This window comes from Nipponia nippon, unplaced genomic scaffold (assembly GCF_047370975.1).
Source record: "Nipponia nippon isolate SJK-2023a ecotype South Korea unplaced genomic scaffold, ASM4737097v1 scaffold_9, whole genome shotgun sequence".
In the NCBI taxonomy this organism is placed as follows: domain Eukaryota; kingdom Metazoa; phylum Chordata; class Aves; order Pelecaniformes; family Threskiornithidae; genus Nipponia; species Nipponia nippon.
Window position 1 is genome coordinate 23,041,597 of NW_028262413.1, and position 18,773 is coordinate 23,060,369.

Consider the following 18,773-nt stretch of genomic DNA (forward strand, 5'->3'; position numbering starts at 1 on the left):
GGCCTTCTCCTCAGAGCTGCTCTCTACCCATTCTCTGCCCAGCCTGTATTTGTGCTTGGGATTGCCCCAACCCATGTGCGGGACCTTGCACTTGGCCTTGTTGAACCTCATGAGGTTCGCACGGGCCCACCTCTCCGGCCTGTCAAGGTCCCTCTGGATGGCATCCCTACCCTCCAGCGTGTCGACCGCACCACACAGCTTGGTGTCATCGGGAAACTTGCTGAGGGCGCGCACAGTCCCACTGGCCACGTCGCCGACAAAGATGTTAAACAGTGCCGGTCCCAAGACCGACCCCTGAGGAACGCCACTCGTCACTTGGACATCTTGCCGTTGGCCGATCTCCACTTGGACATCGAGCCGTTGACCGCAACTCTTTGAGCGCGACCATCCCGCCAATTCCGAATCCACCGAGCGTGGGCATCCACAGCTGCGCGCGGGCGCGGAGCTCAGCTAGCGCTGGTGCCTCGCGGTGTTTGCTGTTGGTACCACCCGGACACTTGTGCGACAGCTCTGTCCCTCTTTATTTGGAGGGAAATGGCTGATCCCAAAGCTGTTGGGGGGGTTTCTGTCAGCGCACCCCCAACCCTTGCCCTGGCGGGGCTGCCTTCAGCGCTTGCCGGAGGGCCGGAGCAGCGGGCTCGGGGGGCGGGGGGCCTGTTTCTGCTGGGGCTGGGGCTGGAGGGCGCTGGGCTGGTTCCGCCACAGCAGGGCTTCTGGGGACGGGCTGGCGGGGCGCAGGGGCCTTGGGGAGGACGGGCTGGGGGGGCGCGGGGGCCGTGGGGAGGACGGGCTGGGGGTGTGCGGGGGCCGTGGGGAGGACGGGCTGGGGGGGCGCGGGGACCATGGGGAGGACGGGCTGGGGGGGCGCGGGGGCCGTGGGGAGGACGGGCGCGCCGGTGTTTGAGGCCGGTGTGGCGGCTGCTGGCGTTGGGTCTGGCTCTGAGGGACGCTGGGGCGGCTGGTTCGGCTCTCAGGGACGCTGGGGCGGTTGGTCCGGCTCTCAGGGATGCTGGGGCGGCTGGTCTGGCTCTCAGGGACGCTGGGGCGGTTCGTCCAGCTCTCTGGGATGCTGGGGCGGCTGGTCCAGCTCTCTGGGATGCTGGGGCAGCTGGTCCGGCTCTCAGGGATGCCAGGGCGGCCGGTCCGGCTGTCCGGGCGCGAGGGGCGGCTGCCAGTTTCCCGCTGGGCTCCTGAAGCTGCAGAGAGCTGCCTGTGGAGGGAGGAGGCTGCTGAGGCCCTCAGCTGCAGATGGGCCACAGGGACTCTCCTCCACAGCACGGCGCAGAGCTGGCAAGGTTCACCACCGGGGGCTGAGCTGCTGGCACAGCTTGGCCGAGGTGGACACCTGCACCTCGTGGCACCACCGAGCCCCAGCAGGGGCATTCCTCCCGGCAGGTTCACTGGTCAGGAGCGGGAGCTAGCGCACGTCTCGCTTTCTACGGTAATCTCATGCCCCTCTCTTTCTCTTCCTGACCTTGCTTTGCCTATGCCTGTTGCTCCTGGGGGCTGCTCTTGTCCAGGCAGGGTCAGCTTGAGCTAACACTGGCTCCAGCCAGAGCGGGCTCCCGAGAAGAACACCCGGGAGTTAAGACACCACTTAAAGCCTCTGCCAGCAGCAGAAGCCTTGGCAGAGTTTTTTGGCCAACCACTAACTCGCCGCTCGACAGCAGCCTGACTAGAAATGCTTTGTGGCTACAAGCAGCCATTGAAGGGGGGGAAAGCAACGACTCACTGTTTTCTCTTCCTCCGCCGATGGATCCAAACACAGCACAACGCTATCGCAAGTGGCACGGAAACCACGGCTGCTCCTGTGCCTATCATACAGCGCCTTCGTATGTCTTGGGGACACAAACCACTTGTGATGTTCTGGGGATCGTAAACCCTTGCGGTTGTCTTGCCGAGCACATCTGGAGGAGCAATTTGCGACGTTAGGCCATCCTGTGCACCACTGGTAAGCTTGCAGCACGTTTGATATGGCCGTGAAGTTCTCTGTTTCCCCCCAGTGCTGGTGCCTGGAGGCACGCTCCCACCCTTTGGCACAGGTTGTCCCACCGACCAAAACTCGGAAGGCCAGAAGGAGAGCAGGGGGAGGGGAGCACAGCTGCTTGCCCAGTCGCTCCTTCGAGGGACACGGGCAAAAACCATTCCTGCAGCAGGCAGTGCCACCCCCAACTCTCCCTCGCCCCAGGCCAGCTCCCACAGCCCGAGGGGACAGAGTCAGGCCTTCCCAAGAGATGCTTGAGCCTTGCTCTCCCCCTTCTGCCTTTTCCCCAGCACGGCACCGCTTGCAGCCGCTCCCAGGTTTCGGGACTTGTCTCCCACTTAGGGAGCTCAGCAAGACTGCTCAGTACCTGAGTCCGTTTGAGGAAATCCATATACCCTGCTGCGCTGGTCTTCTCTGGGCCTTGGCAGCACTGCCAAAAAGCAGAGACGACAGGGAAAGCCTCAGCATGGCTCAGGCACAGAGGATGCAGGAGGATGGGGAGGTTCCCTCTAAGACCAAGCCCAGTCTGGGAGTCAGGGCATCGCTCTGGACCTCAGCTGACGGGAGGGATCCCGCTCTGTGCTGCTCTTGTGCCCTGGGCCTCTAGGGACTCAGGGCAAGCTCTGGGATGCAGCTAGAGCGGGAGGTACGTTCGTGCAAGAGTCACGTTTCCCATCATCCGCGGAACATGGTCCAGATGCCTCGAACCCAAAACACTCCCAGCTTTGGCTGCTGACGTGACGTGCAAGAGCGGGCACTGGGGGAAGAGCCTGCTGACACACAGCCATCCTGATGGGTGACACTGGCTGACCACGGGACAGCAATTACCTGGCGTGCCGGCGGCTTGCATCGCCTCTCTTTCTTCAGCAGAGACTGGCAGTGAGCCACCGCTTCCTTCCGGCAGCGCCTCCTTCTGCACAGCCTCTCGGTCCATCTCTTGAAAAAGCAAGCGGGACAGTTGGATCAGATGGAACTGTTCCCCATCAGGGAGATGGCATCTTCAGGAGGCAAGACTTTCTTTGAGAAAGACATTGATAAGGTTTTGAAAAAACGCCTGGGCTTTTGGGGCTGCGCCTAGTCACTGCTCCAAACACCAGCCACGCCTGACCTGCTGGGAGACCAGGCAATTGCACGTAGTGCATTCTCCGCAAAGTGTAAGGCGATGCTAAAGGCCTTCCTTCAAAGAGGACGGGAAGAAGCTGCAGCCAGGCCAGGCGGGGAAACAGCCCTTCTGAGAAGGGCTCCTCCGCAAGGCCCTCATGCCCTTCCCTGTAAGCACCAGCAACGGTCACGTTGGTCCCATCCCAGCTATCGCTCTGCAGACGGGAAATGGAGCACAACCCAAAAAGCCTGCCCAGTCAGCATCTCCACCTGACTTCCAGCACTAGGAAAGGGCAAGCAGCATTGCCTGGGACCTCGCTCCCGCCTGGAACTGGCCCAGTGTCAAGCAGTGCTGCGCGTGAGCCCAACACAAGTTCAGCCCATGCCAGGCCCTCAAATCTGCCTACCGACATGTGCACAAGCCACCTCCGAGCCCTACTGGTCAAACTGGGGCAGCAGCAGCCCCTGGCACTCGGCCTGAACCACGACTGGCAGCAGAGGCTCTGCACCATCTCTGTGGCTCGCCAGCACCTGCAAGGCGTGAAAGCCAGCATTGCTGCTGCGAGGCTCCGATCGAGCCCTTCCTGCTGTGCCGGCTACAACGTGTGCAGACGTGTATCTAAATCCTCCGGTTGCTGAGCCTCACGGCTAAGGCAGAGTGAAATATACCCACCGTGTCCTCTCTTCAGTTCCTCCAGGATTTGCCTTAGGACCTCAGATGGCTCCGGGGACTTTCTTCCTCCTTCAGCTTGGTACTTTGCTCTTGGAGGACCTTAACAGAAAGCATTTGGTTCAACTTCACACGATTAAATTACAGAAAAGCAGTGCACAGCCTGCAAGGTCAGCAGAGACCGACTACTCACCCCTGCGATGCCAGCCTGGCTCTAGCGCAGCATCCAGCTGAGGAGCTGGAAAAGTCCTCCCTGCGGGCTCATCTGTAACTAAACACCCAGAGAAGCTTCCGCCATCTATTGTGATCTACTGAGTCGCAGAAGCCGTAAGGGAATCACGCGAGGAGAGGGCGCACGCGTAGAGGCGCCTGGCTGGCTGACCCTTGGGCTTTCAGCTGGCAGCTCTCAAAGGGGGGAAAAAGCCGTGACGTACCCATGCCATCTGCCAGAGGCTCCGTCCTGGAACCCAAGCGGGAAGCTGGATCACCTTCGCCTACAGGCACGGCTGCAAAGAAGCGCAGGACAGAACAGCTCCCGTGACACAGTTCAAGATACTTCTTCAGACGGGAGCGGCAGTGAGTGCAATTCAAAGACGGGATTACTCCATGGCACTCATCTCTCCCTTCCACTCAGGAGCACGGTGCAAAGAGTTACCGCGTGCCTGCAGTGGCACCGCGCTGGGACGAAACGAACCGCGTGCGGAGCTGCCGGGAGGAAGGACTCCCTGGAGCTCACGCCAGCTCTAAACTCAACCCCAACAAGCCCGCTGGCTTGGCTGGCACCGGGAGCAGCTCAGGCTCCGCGGGGCTGGCAAAGACAGCTTTGCAAGGCAAAACCACTCAGCCCAACGCGTCCCCCCCCGCTCTTCTCCACGTCTGTGCATCGGCCACGGAAGGAGCAACGGGCATTTCACGGGGAAAGAAGATTAAAAGGTAAATGCTCCTTCCTCCCACTGACTTCCCTGTGGGATTGCTCTCAGGCTCGAGGACAGGCATAGGCCAAGAAGTCGGGAAGCCGTCGACCTTGAGAGGAACTTAAGGAAAATTGCACGTGAACAAGCTCTTGCCACGCTGTCAGTGTTTATTCTTTCAAGGGAAGGAACACTGAGAACTTACCTCCGGGATGCCCCAAGGGCTCCAAACCAACATCCAGCCGAGAAGCTGGATAACCATTGCCGCCACCCTCACCTAGACGCAAGCACAAATGAGAAATGTTTCCATTGCATGCTGGGATCCACTGCTGCCTTAGTGAACTGCAGGCACTGGAAGGGGGGGGTCAGGTGACAGCGGGGGAGCCAGACGTAGGTGGAGTTTGCCAAAGCTGCAGAGGGGCCCAGTGACCTCCTGTCTGTCTCCTGGCAGCTCTCCAAACACTCTTTCCAGGCCACGTGCAACACCCCTCGAGGAGCGGATGGACCAACGTACGGCCCCTCGGGGCTTTCTTACTGGGAGAGTTCTCACGCACGCGGAGGAAACCCTCGCTAAAGCACTGGAGGGAAAAAACCATCATCCACACTTCCCGGGGAGAAGAGCCCACTGGCCCGTGAAAGGCTGCACCAGTGTCCCCCGCTTACCTGCTCCCTGCGCTCGCCACGGAGCAGCCCAGGCAGCCCTGACATGTAGGGCCACCAGGAGGAGGAGGATGAGGAGGAGGCGGCGGGCGGGGGCCATGGCCCCCTGCGCTCGCACCATGTTGCTGCTGCTGCTGCGGCTGCCGCTGTTGCCGCTGCTGCCGCTGCTGCTGCAGTTGGGACCGGGTGCTGAGCGGTTGGTGCTTATGGCCAGCGCGGCACCGTGGGGCTCTGTGACCTCACAGCCCTGCTGTGACCTCACGGCTGTGCTGAGGCAGCGTGGAGAGGGCTCTCAGGGCGCTTGTGGAGAGCCGCTGGAGCGCAGTCCCAGCCGGGGCTGAGCCCACAGCTCTGCCCTGTTTTCCGGGCGCTGTCACAGGGGCAGCGAGGAGCTCACAGTCCCCCAAAACAACAGGAAACCAGAGCCAAGGGATTTCGGACCTCCTCGGGTGCTGTTAGCAACAGCTCATGAGGCTGAAGAGTGAGTGGTTTCAGTCTCGAGACTCAAGTGCAAGATCCCCTCCTGTAGGCAGCTTCCAGGCTGGAGCCCCGTTTGGTGCCTTGGGGGACCCCAGGGCTAACGAGTCACTTTCACCTTACGGGAAAGAGGAAGCCGTTACTTCTCCATTTCTTCTTCATGCGAAATCTAAGGGAATACTTTCTGTCAGGTCCTCAAAGAGCTAAGTCATAGAATCATAGAATCGTTTAGGTGGGAAAAGACCTTTAAGATCATCGAGACCAACTGTTGGCCTAGCACTGCCAAGTCCACCACTAAACCATGTCCCTAAGCACCACATCTACCCGTCTTTGAAATACCTCCAGGAATGGGGACTCAAGCACAAGGTGCTGGCCTCTCCACATCCCTCTGTAGAGCCCTCCCACCCTCCAGCAGATCAACACTTTCGCCCAGCTTGGTGTCGTCTGCTATTTCACTCGATCCCCTCGTCCAGATCATTGACAGAGATATAAAACAGAACCGGCTCCAATACTGAGCCCTGGGCAACACCACTTGTGACCGGCCGCCAACTGGATTTAACTCCGTTCACCACCACTCTTTGGGCCCGGCCATTCAGCCAGTTTTTTACCCAGCGAAGAGTACACCTGTCCAAGCCATGAGCAGCCAGTTTCTCCAGGAGAATGCTGTGGGCAACGGTGCCAAAGGCTTTACTAAAGGCCACGTAGACAACATCCACAGCCTCTCCGTCGTCCATTAAGCAGGTCACCTTGTCACAGAAAGAGGTCAGGTTAGTCAGGCAGGACCTGCCTTTCATAAACCCATGCTGAGTGCGCCCGATCACCTGCTTGTCTTGTATGTGCCGCGTGATGGCACTCAGGATGATCTGCTCCATAACCTTGTGCGGCACCGAGGTCAGGCTGACAGCCCTGTAGTTCCCCGGATCCTCCTCCCGGCCCTTCTTGTAGATGGGCATGACGTTGGCTAACTTCCAGTCAACTGGGACCTCCCCGGTTAGCCAGGACTGCTGAGAGATGATGGAAAGTGGCTTGGCGAGCTCTTCTGCCAGCTCCCTCAGTACCCTTGCGTGGATCCCGTCCGGCCCCATAGACTTGTGTGTGTCAAAGTGGTGTAGCAGGTCACTAACCATTTCCCCTTGGATTATGGGGGCTTCGTTCTGCTCCCTGTCCCTGTCTTCCAGCTCAGAGGGCTGGGTACCCCAGGAACAACTGGTCAATCAATAAAACAACTGGTCAATCACTCAAACAGAACAAATATTCTCTTAAATTATTTGACATGCAAAAGGAAACCTCGAGAGAGCACACGGCGGGTATATGCTGCCTGACCGTCCTAGCGGCCTTCTGCTACATCATGATGTGACTACATCAGTGGAGAAAGGAAGCGCTACGGACGTCATCTCTCTGCACTTGTGTAAGGCCTTTGACATGGTCCTCCACAGCATCCTTCTCTCTAAATTGGAGAGATACGGATCTGTTGGATGGACTGTTTGTGGGTAAGGAATTGGTTGGATGGTCCAGTCAATGTTAATGGCAGTCCCTGCCAGGTGAAAGCAAATCTCTCCCTATCTGTCCCCGATATGGGGAGCCTAAAAAGAACATATCCTTCCCACCTACTATTGCCATTCACGGCAAGGCTTGTTCGTTGACACAACGGGCTGTCGCAATCAGACCAAGAGCAGCCGCAGCGAGCAGTTCAGCGGCGGTGTTCAGGGCTCTGTCATCTAGCGCTAGTCACCACTTGCCATGAGGTCTCTCTACCGGCCATGCAGGAGAATTGTAGCGGGAAGGAGACTTGACCACGCTTCCCCGTCCTTCCAGCTCTTTTCAGGAGCAGCCCGGATGGCATCAGAAGGTGACTTGTATTGTGAGAAAAAGGGGCAGGAGCTGGACCTCATGCTACTGACCTGTTTGCAACAGGTTCACAGTCAGGGATGTGCTGATGCGAGGTAAACTGTGGGGCAGAGCGCGTGGTGCCCCTATCTCCCACGAGTCCACCCACGACTGACCCTTCAAGGCATCCACACCTAACCTGTTACGGGGACCTAGAAGTAGGGCCGGACTGTCCGTCCATTAGATAGAATTAATTTAGCCTTGACCAGTGGGTGGGTGGTGATTTGCCATTACCACCTACAAGAGAAACTCTTGGCTTGCTAAGTGGAGGCTGTCCTTTGTTAAGTGTCCTTACCTACCATCCATATTTGGGCTCCTGTGTCAATGAGGAATGTTGTAAAGTAGCAGTCACTAATGGCCGCCATCAGCTCAGGACTGGGAGCCTGAGCAGTGGGGGCAGCGGCCCCAGGGATCAAGCTCTGACCCCAGTTTCCTACATATTGGCAGTGGAGGAGGTTCAGCGCTGATGGGTTCGGGCACCTCCCCGGGCTCACACCCCTCACATCCGCTGGCTCCCGTGTCGTACGGTGTCACTCCATCGCCTGACACAGACCCCGGAGGACAATCGTGAGGAATTCATGAGGGAAACCGGGACCAATTGCCATACAACGGGAGTTGGCAGCCCATTTAACGGTCTCGTGGAGAGCCCTTTGTCGAACCACATCTTCCATCACGGGTCATGCTCAGTGGTGACTGAGGGTGCTCCCCAGTTTCCCCTTTCTGCTTTCATCTTTTGCACAGAGACAGGCTGGGTCTTTCCTGTTATGTAGACTCATAGACTCATAAAGTCATAGAATGGTTTGGGTTGGAAGGAACCTTAAAGATCATCTAGTTCCAACCCCTCTGCCATGGGCAGAAACACCTTCCACTAGAGCAGGTTGCTCAAAGGCCCCGTCCAACCTGGCCTTGAACACTTCCAGGGATGGGGCATCCACAACTTCTCTGGGCAACCTGTTCCAGTGCCTCACCACCCTCTGAGTAAAGAAGTTCTTCCTTATATCTAATCTAAATCTATCCTCTTTCAGTTTAAAGCCATTACCCCTTGGCCTATCACGATATGCCCTTGTAAAAAGTCCCTCTCCAGCTTTCTTGCAGGCCCCCTTCAGGTACTGGAAGGCTCCTATAAGGTCTCGCCGGAGCCTTCTCTTCTCCAGGCTGAACAACCCCAACTCGCTCAGCCTGTCCTCATAGGAGAGGTGCTCCGGCCCACTGGTTGTCTCCGTGGCCCTCCTCTGGACTCGCTCCAGCAGGTCCACGTCCTTCTGAGGCTGGCGGCCCCAGAGCTGAACGCAGCATTCCAGGTGGTGTCTCACGAGAGCGGAGCAGAGGGGGAGAATCGCCTCCCTCGACCTGCTGGTCACGCTTCTTTTGATGCCGCCCAGGATCCAGTTGGCTTTCTGGGCTGCAAGCGCACATGGCCAGGTCCTGTTGAGTTTCTCATCAACCAACACGCCCAAGGCCTTCTCCTCAGAGCTGCTCTCTACCCATTCTCTGCCCAGCCTGTATTTGTGCTTGGGATTGCCCCAACCCATGTGCGGGACCTTGCACTTGGCCTTGTTGAACCTCATGAGGTTCGCACGGGCCCACCTCTCCGGCCTGTCAAGGTCCCTCTGGATGGCATCCCTACCCTCCAGCGTGTCGACCGCACCACACAGCTTGGTGTCATCGGGAAACTTGCTGAGGGCGCGCACAGTCCCACTGGCCACGTCGCCGACAAAGATGTTAAACAGTGCCGGTCCCAAGACCGACCCCTGAGGAACGCCACTCGTCACTTGGACATCTTGCCGTTGGCCGATCTCCACTTGGACATCGAGCCGTTGACCGCAACTCTTTGAGCGCGACCATCCCGCCAATTCCGAATCCACCGAGCGTGGGCATCCACAGCTGCGCGCGGGCGCGGAGCTCAGCTAGCGCTGGTGCCTCGCGGTGTTTGCTGTTGGTACCACCCGGACACTTGTGCGACAGCTCTGTCCCTCTTTATTTGGAGGGAAATGGCTGATCCCAAAGCTGTTGGGGGGGGTTTCTGTCAGCGCACCCCCAACCCTTGCCCTGGCGGGGCTGCCTTCAGCGCTTGCCGGAGGGCCGGAGCAGCGGGCTCGGGGGGCGGGGGGCCTGTTTCTGCTGGGGCTGGGGCTGGAGGGCGCTGGGCTGGTTCCGCCACAGCAGGGCTTCTGGGGACGGGCTGGCGGGGCGCAGGGGCCTTGGGGAGGACGGGCTGGGGGGGCGCGGGGGCCGTGGGGAGGACGGGCTGGGGGTGTGGGGGGGCCGTGGGGAGGACGGGCTGGGGGGCGCGGGGACCATGGGGAGGACGGGCTGGGGGGGCGCGGGGGCCGTGGGGAGGACGGGCGCGCCGGTGTTTGAGGCCGGTGTGGCGGCTGCTGGCGTTGGGTCTGGCTCTGAGGGACGCTGGGGCGGCTGGTTCGGCTCTCAGGGACGCTGGGGCGGTTGGTCCGGCTCTCAGGGATGCTGGGGCGGCTGGTCTGGCTCTCAGGGACGCTGGGGCGGTTCGTCCAGCTCTCTGGGATGCTGGGGCGGCTGGTCCAGCTCTCTGGGATGCTGGGGCAGCTGGTCCGGCTCTCAGGGATGCCAGGGCGGCCGGTCCGGCTGTCCGGGCGCGAGGGGCGGCTGCCAGTTTCCCGCTGGGCTCCTGAAGCTGCAGAGAGCTGCCTGTGGAGGGAGGAGGCTGCTGAGGCCCTCAGCTGCAGATGGGCCACAGGGACTCTCCTCCACAGCACGGCGCAGAGCTGGCAAGGTTCACCACCGGGGGCTGAGCTGCTGGCACAGCTTGGCCGAGGTGGACACCTGCACCTCGTGGCACCACCGAGCCCCAGCAGGGGCATTCCTCCCGGCAGGTTCACTGGTCAGGAGCGGGAGCTAGCGCACGTCTCGCTTTCTACGGTAATCTCATGCCCCTCTCTTTCTCTTCCTGACCTTGCTTTGCCTATGCCTGTTGCTCCTGGGGGCTGCTCTTGTCCAGGCAGGGTCAGCTTGAGCTAACACTGGCTCCAGCCAGAGCGGGCTCCCGAGAAGAACACCCGGGAGTTAAGACACCACTTAAAGCCTCTGCCAGCAGCAGAAGCCTTGGCAGAGTTTTTTGGCCAACCACTAACTCGCCGCTCGACAGCAGCCTGACTAGAAATGCTTTGTGGCTACAAGCAGCCATTGAAGGGGGAAAGCAACGACTCACTGTTTTCTCTTCCTCCGCCGATGGATCCAAACACAGCACAACGCTATCGCAAGTGGCACGGAAACCACGGCTGCTCCTGTGCCTATCATACAGCGCCTTCGTATGTCTTGGGGACACAAACCACTTGTGATGTTCTGGGGATCGTAAACCCTTGCGGTTGTCTTGCCGAGCACATCTGGAGGAGCAATTTGCGACGTTAGGCCATCCTGTGCACCACTGGTAAGCTTGCAGCACGTTTGATATGGCCGTGAAGTTCTCTGTTTCCCCCAGTGCTGGTGCCTGGAGGCACGCTCCCACCCTTTGGCACAGGTTGTCCCACCGACCAAAACTCGGAAGGCCAGAAGGAGAGCAGGGGGAGGGGAGCACAGCTGCTTGCCCAGTCGCTCCTTCGAGGGACACGGGCAAAAACCATTCCTGCAGCAGGCAGTGCCACCCCCAACTCTCCCTCGCCCCAGGCCAGCTCCCACAGCCCGAGGGGACAGAGTCAGGCCTTCCCAAGAGATGCTTGAGCCTTGCTCTCCCCCTTCTGCCTTTTCCCCAGCACGGCACCGCTTGCAGCCGCTCCCAGGTTTCGGGACTTGTCTCCCACTTAGGGAGCTCAGCAAGACTGCTCAGTACCTGAGTCCGTTTGAGGAAATCCATATACCCTGCTGCGCTGGTCTTCTCTGGGCCTTGGCAGCACTGCCAAAAAGCAGAGACGACAGGGAAAGCCTCAGCATGGCTCAGGCACAGAGGATGCAGGAGGATGGGGAGGTTCCCTCTAAGACCAAGCCCAGTCTGGGAGTCAGGGCATCGCTCTGGACCTCAGCTGACGGGAGGGATCCCGCTCTGTGCTGCTCTTGTGCCCTGGGCCTCTAGGGACTCAGGGCAAGCTCTGGGATGCAGCTAGAGCGGGAGGTACGTTCGTGCAAGAGTCACGTTTCCCATCATCCGCGGAACATGGTCCAGATGCCTCGAACCCAAAACACTCCCAGCTTTGGCTGCTGACGTGACGTGCAAGAGCGGGCACTGGGGGAAGAGCCTGCTGACACACAGCCATCCTGATGGGTGACACTGGCTGACCACGGGACAGCAATTACCTGGCGTGCCGGCGGCTTGCATCGCCTCTCTTTCTTCAGCAGAGACTGGCAGTGAGCCACCGCTTCCTTCCGGCAGCGCCTCCTTCTGCACAGCCTCTCGGTCCATCTCTTGAAAAAGCAAGCGGGACAGTTGGATCAGATGGAACTGTTCCCCATCAGGGAGATGGCATCTTCAGGAGGCAAGACTTTCTTTGAGAAAGACATTGATAAGGTTTTGAAAAAACGCCTGGGCTTTTGGGGCTGCGCCTAGTCACTGCTCCAAACACCAGCCACGCCTGACCTGCTGGGAGACCAGGCAATTGCACGTAGTGCATTCTCCGCAAAGTGTAAGGCGATGCTAAAGGCCTTCCTTCAAAGAGGACGGGAAGAAGCTGCAGCCAGGCCAGGCGGGGAAACAGCCCTTCTGAGAAGGGCTCCTCCGCAAGGCCCTCATGCCCTTCCCTGTAAGCACCAGCAACGGTCACGTTGGTCCCATCCCAGCTATCGCTCTGCAGACGGGAAATGGAGCACAACCCAAAAAGCCTGCCCAGTCAGCATCTCCACCTGACTTCCAGCACTAGGAAAGGGCAAGCAGCATTGCCTGGGACCTCGCTCCCGCCTGGAACTGGCCCAGTGTCAAGCAGTGCTGCGCGTGAGCCCAACACAAGTTCAGCCCATGCCAGGCCCTCAAATCTGCCTACCGACATGTGCACAAGCCACCTCCGAGCCCTACTGGTCAAACTGGGGCAGCAGCAGCCCCTGGCACTCGGCCTGAACCACGACTGGCAGCAGAGGCTCTGCACCATCTCTGTGGCTCGCCAGCACCTGCAAGGCGTGAAAGCCAGCATTGCTGCTGCGAGGCTCCGATCGAGCCCTTCCTGCTGTGCCGGCTACAACGTGTGCAGACGTGTATCTAAATCCTCCGGTTGCCGAGCCTCACGGCTAAGGCAGAGTGAAATATACCCACCGTGTCCTCTCTTCAGTTCCTCCAGGATTTGCCTTAGGACCTCAGATGGCTCCGGGGACTTTCTTCCTCCTTCAGCTTGGTACTTTGCTCTTGGAGGACCTTAACAGAAAGCATTTGGTTCAACTTCACACGATTAAATTACAGAAAAGCAGTGCACAGCCTGCAAGGTCAGCAGAGACCGACTACTCACCCCTGCGATGCCAGCCTGGCTCTAGCGCAGCATCCAGCTGAGGAGCTGGAAAAGTCCTCCCTGCGGGCTCATCTGTAACTAAACACCCAGAGAAGCTTCCGCCATCTATTGTGATCTACTGAGTCGCAGAAGCCGTAAGGGGATCACGCGAGGAGAGGGCGCACGCGTAGAGGCGCCTGGCTGGCTGACCCTTGGGCTTTCAGCTGGCAGCTCTCAAAGCCGGGAAAAAGCCGTGACGTACCCATGCCATCTGCCAGAGGCTCCGTCCTGGAACCCAAGCGGGAAGCTGGATCACCTTCGCCTACAGGCACGGCTGCAAAGAAGCGCAGGACAGAACAGCTCCCGTGACACAGTTCAAGATACTTCTTCAGACGGGAGCGGCAGTGAGTGCAATTCAAAGACGGGATTACTCCATGGCACTCATCTCTCCCTTCCACTCAGGAGCACGGTGCAAAGAGTTACCGCGTGCCTGCAGTGGCACCGCGCTGGGACGAAACGAACCGCGTGCGGAGCTGCCGGGAGGAAGGACTCCCTGGAGCTCACGCCAGCTCTAAACTCAACCCCAACAAGCCCGCTGGCTTGGCTGGCACCGGGAGCAGCTCAGGCTCCGCGGGGCTGGCAAAGACAGCTTTGCAAGGCAAAACCACTCAGCCCAACGCGTCCCCCCCCGCTCTTCTCCACGTCTGTGCATCGGCCACGGAAGGAGCAACGGGCATTTCACGGGGAAAGAAGATTAAAAGGTAAATGCTCCTTCCTCCCACTGACTTCCCTGTGGGATTGCTCTCAGGCTCGAGGACAGGCATAGGCCAAGAAGTCGGGAAGCCGTCGACCTTGAGAGGAACTTAAGGAAAATTGCACGTGAACAAGCTCTTGCCACGCTGTCAGTGTTTATTCTTTCAAGGGAAGGGAACACTGAGAACTTACCTCCGGGATGCCCCAAGGGCTCCAAACCAACATCCAGCCGAGAAGCTGGATAAGCATTGCCGCCACCCTCACCTAGACGCAAGCACAAATGAGAAATGTTTCCATTGCATGCTGGGATCCACTGCTGCCTTAGTGAACTGCAGGCACTGGAAGGGGGGGGTCAGGTGACAGCGGGGGAGCCAGACGTAGGTGGAGTTTGCCAAAGCTGCAGAGGGGCCCAGTGACCTCCTGTCTGTCTCCTGGCAGCTCTCCAAACACTCTTTCCAGGCCACGTGCAACACCCCTCGAGGAGCGGATGGACCAACGTACGGCCCCTCGGGGCTTTCTTACTGGGAGAGCTCTCACGCACGCGGAGGAAACCCTCGCTAAAGCACTGGAGGGAAAAAACCATCATCCACACTTCCCGGGGAGAAGAGCCCGCTGGCCCGTGAAAGGCTGCACCAGTGTCCCCCGCTTACCTGCTCCCTGCGCTCGCCACGGAGCAGCCCAGGCAGCCCTGACATGTAGGGCCACCAGGAGGAGGAGGATGAGGAGGAGGCGGCGGGCGGGGGCCATGGCCCCCTGCGCTCGCACCATGTTGCTGCTGCTGCTGCGGCTGCCGCTGTTGCCGCTGCTGCCGCTGCTGCTGCAGTTGGGGCCGGGGGCTGAGCGGTTGGTGCTTATGGCCAGCGCGGCACCGTGGGGCTCTGTGACCTCACAGCCCTGCTGTGACCTCACGGCTGTGCTGAGGCAGCGTGGAGAGGGCTCTCAGGGCGCTTGTGGAGAGCCGCTGGAGCGCAGTCCCAGCCGGGGCTGAGCCCACAGCTCTGCCCTGTTTTCCGGGCGCTGTCACAGGGGCAGCGAGGAGCTCACAGTCCCCCAAAACAACAGGAAACCAGAGCCAAGGGATTTCGGACCTCCTCGGGTGCTGTTAGCAACAGCTCATGAGGCTGAAGAGTGAGTGGTTTCAGTCTCGAGACTCAAGTGCAAGATCCCCTCCTGTAGGCAGCTTCCAGGCTGGAGCCCCGTTTGGTGCCTTGGGGGACCCCAGGGCTAACGAGTCACTTTCACCTTACGGGAAAGAGGAAGCCGTTACTTCTCCATTTCTTCTTCATGCGAAATCTAAGGGAATACTTTCTGTCAGGTCCTCAAAGAGCTAAGTCATAGAATCATAGAATCGTTTAGGTGGGAAAAGACCTTTAAGATCATCGAGACCAACTGTTGGCCTAGCACTGCCAAGTCCACCACTAAACCATGTCCCTAAGCACCACATCTACCCGTCTTTGAAATACCTCCAGGAATGGGGACTCAAGCACAAGGTGCTGGCCTCTCCACATCCCTCTGTAGAGCCCTCCCACCCTCCAGCAGATCAACACTTTCGCCCAGCTTGGTGTCGTCTGCTATTTCACTCGATCCCCTCGTCCAGATCATTGACAGAGATATAAAACAGAACCGGCTCCAATACTGAGCCCTGGGCAACACCACTTGTGACCGGCCGCCAACTGGATTTAACTCCGTTCACCACCACTCTTTGGGCCCGGCCATTCAGCCAGTTTTTTACCCAGCGAAGAGTACACCTGTCCAAGCCATGAGCAGCCAGTTTCTCCAGGAGAATGCTGTGGGCAACGGTGCCAAAGGCTTTACTAAAGGCCACGTAGACAACATCCACAGCCTCTCCGTCGTCCATTAAGCAGGTCACCTTGTCACAGAAAGAGGTCAGGTTAGTCAGGCAGGACCTGCCTTTCATAAACCCATGCTGAGTGCGCCCGATCACCTGCTTGTCTTGTATGTGCCGCGTGATGGCACTCAGGATGATCTGCTCCATAACCTTGTGCGGCACCGAGGTCAGGCTGACAGCCCTGTAGTTCCCCGGATCCTCCTCCCGGCCCTTCTTGTAGATGGGCATGACGTTGGCTAACTTCCAGTCAACTGGGACCTCCCCGGTTAGCCAGGACTGCTGAGAGATGATGGAAAGTGGCTTGGCGAGCTCTTCTGCCAGCTCCCTCAGTACCCTTGCGTGGATCCCGTCCGGCCCCATAGACTTGTGTGTGTCAAAGTGGTGTAGCAGGTCACTAACCATTTCCCCTTGGATTATGGGGGCTTCGTTCTGCTCCCTGTCCCTGTCTTCCAGCTCAGAGGGCTGGGTACCCCAGGAACAACTGGTCAATCAATAAAACAACTGGTCAATCACTCAAACAGAACAAATATTCTCTTAAATTATTTGACATGCAAAAGGAAACCTCGAGAGAGCACACGGCGGGTATATGCTGCCTGACCGTCCTAGCGGCCTTCTGCTACATCATGATGTGACTACATCAGTGGAGAAAGGAAGCGCTACGGACGTCATCTCTCTGCACTTGTGTAAGGCCTTTGACATGGTCCTCCACAGCATCCTTCTCTCTAAATTGGAGAGATACGGATCTGTTGGATGGACTGTTTGTGGGTAAGGAATTGGTTGGATGGTCCAGTCAATGTTAATGGCAGTCCCTGCCAGGTGAAAGCAAATCTCTCCCTATCTGTCCCCGATATGGGGAGCCTAAAAAGAACATATCCTTCCCACCTACTATTGCCATTCACGGCAAGGCTTGTTCGTTGACACAACGGGCTGTCGCAATCAGACCAAGAGCAGCCGCAGCGAGCAGTTCAGCGGCGGTGTTCAGGGCTCTGTCATCTAGCGCTAGCCACCACTTGCCATGAGGTCTCTCTACCGGCCATGCAGGAGAATTGTAGCGGGAAGGAGACTTGACCACGCTTCCCCGTCCTTCCAGCTCTTTTCAGGAGCAGCCCGGATGGCATCAGAAGGTGACTTGTATTGTGAGAAAAAGGGGCAGGAGCTGGACCTCATGCTACTGACCTGTTTGCAACAGGTTCACAGTCAGGGATGTGCTGATGCGAGGTAAACTGTGGGGCAGAGCGCGTGGTGCCCCTATCTCCCACGAGTCCACCCACGACTGACCCTTCAAGGCATCCACACCTAACCTGTTACGGGGACCTAGAAGTAGGGCCGGACTGTCCGTCCATTAGATAGAATTAATTTAGCCTTGACCAGTGGGTGGGTGGTGATTTGCCATTACCACCTACAAGAGAAACTCTTGGCTTGCTAAGTGGAGGCTGTCCTTTGTTAAGTGTCCTTACCTACCATCCATATTTGGGCTCCTGTGTCAATGAGGAATGTTGTAAAGTAGCAGTCACTAATGGCCGCCATCAGCTCAGGACTGGGAGCCTGAGCAGTGAGGGCAGCGGCCCCAGGGATCAAGCTCTGACCCCAGTTTCCTACATATTGGCAGTGGAGGAGGTTCAGCGCTGATGGGTTCGGGCACCTCCCCGGGCTCACACCCCTCACATCCGCTGGCTCCCGTGTCGTACGGTGTCACTCCATCGCCTGACACAGACCCCGGAGGACAATCGTGAGGAATTCATGAGGGAAACCGGGACCAATTGCCATACAACGGGAGTTGGCAGCCCATTTAACGGTCTCGTGGAGAGCCCTTTGTCGAACCACATCTTCCATCACGGGTCATGCTCAGTGGTGACTGAGGGTGCTCCCCAGTTTCCCCTTTCTGCTTTCATCTTTTGCACAGAGACAGGCTGGGTCTTTCCTGTTATGTAGACTCATAGACTCATAAAGTCATAGAATGGTTTGGGTTGGAAGGAACCTTAAAGATCATCTAGTTCCAACCCCTCTGCCATGGGCAGAAACACCTTCCACTAGAGCAGGTTGCTCAAAGGCCCCGTCCAACCTGGCCTTGAACACTTCCAGGGATGGGGCATCCACAACTTCTCTGGGCAACCTGTTCCAGTGCCTCACCACCCTCTGAGTAAAGAAGTTCTTCCTTATATCTAATCTAAATCTATCCTCTTTCAGTTTAAAGCCATTACCCCTTGGCCTATCACGATATGCCCTTGTAAAAAGTCCCTCTCCAGCTTTCTTGCAGGCCCCCTTCAGGTACTGGAAGGCTCCTATAAGGTCTCGCCGGAGCCTTCTCTTCTCCAGGCTGAACAACCCCAACTCGCTCAGCCTGTCCTCATAGGAGAGGTGCTCCGGCCCACTGGTTGTCTCCGTGGCCCTCCTCTGGACTCGCTCCAGCAGGTCCACGTCCTTCTGAGGCTGGCGGCCCCAGAGCTGAACGCAGCATTCCAGGTGGTGTCTCACGAGAGCGGAGCAGAGGGGGAGAATCGCCTCCCTCGACCTGCTGGTCACGCTTCTTTTGATGCCGCCCAGGATCCAGTTGGCTTTCTGGGCTGCAAGCGCACATGGCCAGGTCCTGTTGAGTTTCTCATCAACCAACACGCCCAAGGCCTTCTCCTCAGAGCTGCTCTCTACCCATTCTCTGCCCAGCCTGTATTTGTGCTTGGGATTGCCCCAACCCATGTGCGGGACCTTGCACTTGGCCTTGTTGAACCTCATGAGGTTCGCACGGGCCCACCTCTCCGGCCTGTCAAGGTCCCTCTGGATGGCATCCCTACCCTCCAGCGTGTCGACCGCACCACACAGCTTGGTGTCATCGGGAAACTTGCTGAGGGCGCGCACAGTCCCACTGGCCACGTCGCCGACAAAGATGTTAAACAGTGCCGGTCCCAAGACCGACCCCTGAGGAACGCCACTCGTCACTTGGACATCTTGCCGTTGGCCGATCTCCACTTGGACATCGAGCCGTTGACCGCAACTCTTTGAGCGCGACCATCCCGCCAATTCCGAATCCACCGAGCGTGGGCATCCACAGCTGCGCGCGGGCGCAGAGCTCAGCTAGCGCTGGTGCCTCGCGGTGTTTGCTGTT

General features: G+C 58.5%; 2 protein-coding genes across 2 annotated transcripts; both read right to left on the reverse strand.

Moving 5' to 3' along the window:
* Window positions 1-606: 606 nt before the first annotated feature.
* LOC148050184 (uncharacterized) lies at window positions 607-9,535 on the reverse strand. The gene is made up of 11 exons (XM_087744284.1): window positions 9,440-9,535; window positions 5,330-5,496; window positions 4,872-5,026; window positions 4,717-4,789; window positions 4,190-4,260; window positions 3,949-4,026; window positions 3,759-3,857; window positions 2,813-2,920; window positions 1,733-1,907; window positions 1,122-1,210; window positions 607-941 (listed from the first exon to the last, which is right to left on the reverse strand). The coding sequence occupies exons 1-11, from the start codon at window positions 9,533-9,535 to the stop codon at window positions 607-609; spliced, it is 1,446 nt and encodes a 481-aa protein (XP_087600410.1).
* A 1,797-nt stretch (window positions 9,536-11,332) lies between these two features.
* On the reverse strand, window positions 11,333-18,680 carry LOC148050185 (uncharacterized). The gene is made up of 7 exons (XM_087744285.1): window positions 18,608-18,680; window positions 14,017-14,088; window positions 13,861-13,933; window positions 13,334-13,404; window positions 13,093-13,170; window positions 12,903-13,001; window positions 11,333-12,064 (listed from the first exon to the last, which is right to left on the reverse strand). The coding sequence occupies exons 1-7, from the start codon at window positions 18,678-18,680 to the stop codon at window positions 11,763-11,765; spliced, it is 768 nt and encodes a 255-aa protein (XP_087600411.1). The 3' UTR covers window positions 11,333-11,762.
* Window positions 18,681-18,773: the final 93 nt, after the last annotated feature.

What these genes read in the sequence shown, in the direction of transcription:
- LOC148050185 (XM_087744285.1), bottom strand. Translation starts at nt 18,680, where the DNA reads ATGGTCGCGCTCAAAGAGTTGCGGTCAACGGCTCGATGTCCAAGTGGA. An exon ending in GCCTCTGGCAGATGGCATGG is followed by an intron (nt 13,171 to 13,333) that starts GTACGTCACGGC and finishes CTGGGTGTTTAG; the next exon opens with TTACAGATGAGCCCGCAGGG. An exon ending in GGAACTGAAGAGAGGACACG is followed by an intron (nt 12,065 to 12,902) that starts GTGGGTATATTT and finishes TGCTTTTTCAAG; the next exon opens with AGATGGACCGAGAGGCTGTG.
- LOC148050184 (XM_087744284.1), bottom strand. Translation starts at nt 9,535, where the DNA reads ATGGTCGCGCTCAAAGAGTTGCGGTCAACGGCTCGATGTCCAAGTGGA. An exon ending in GCCTCTGGCAGATGGCATGG is followed by an intron (nt 4,027 to 4,189) that starts GTACGTCACGGC and finishes CTGGGTGTTTAG; the next exon opens with TTACAGATGAGCCCGCAGGG. An exon ending in GGAACTGAAGAGAGGACACG is followed by an intron (nt 2,921 to 3,758) that starts GTGGGTATATTT and finishes TGCTTTTTCAAG; the next exon opens with AGATGGACCGAGAGGCTGTG.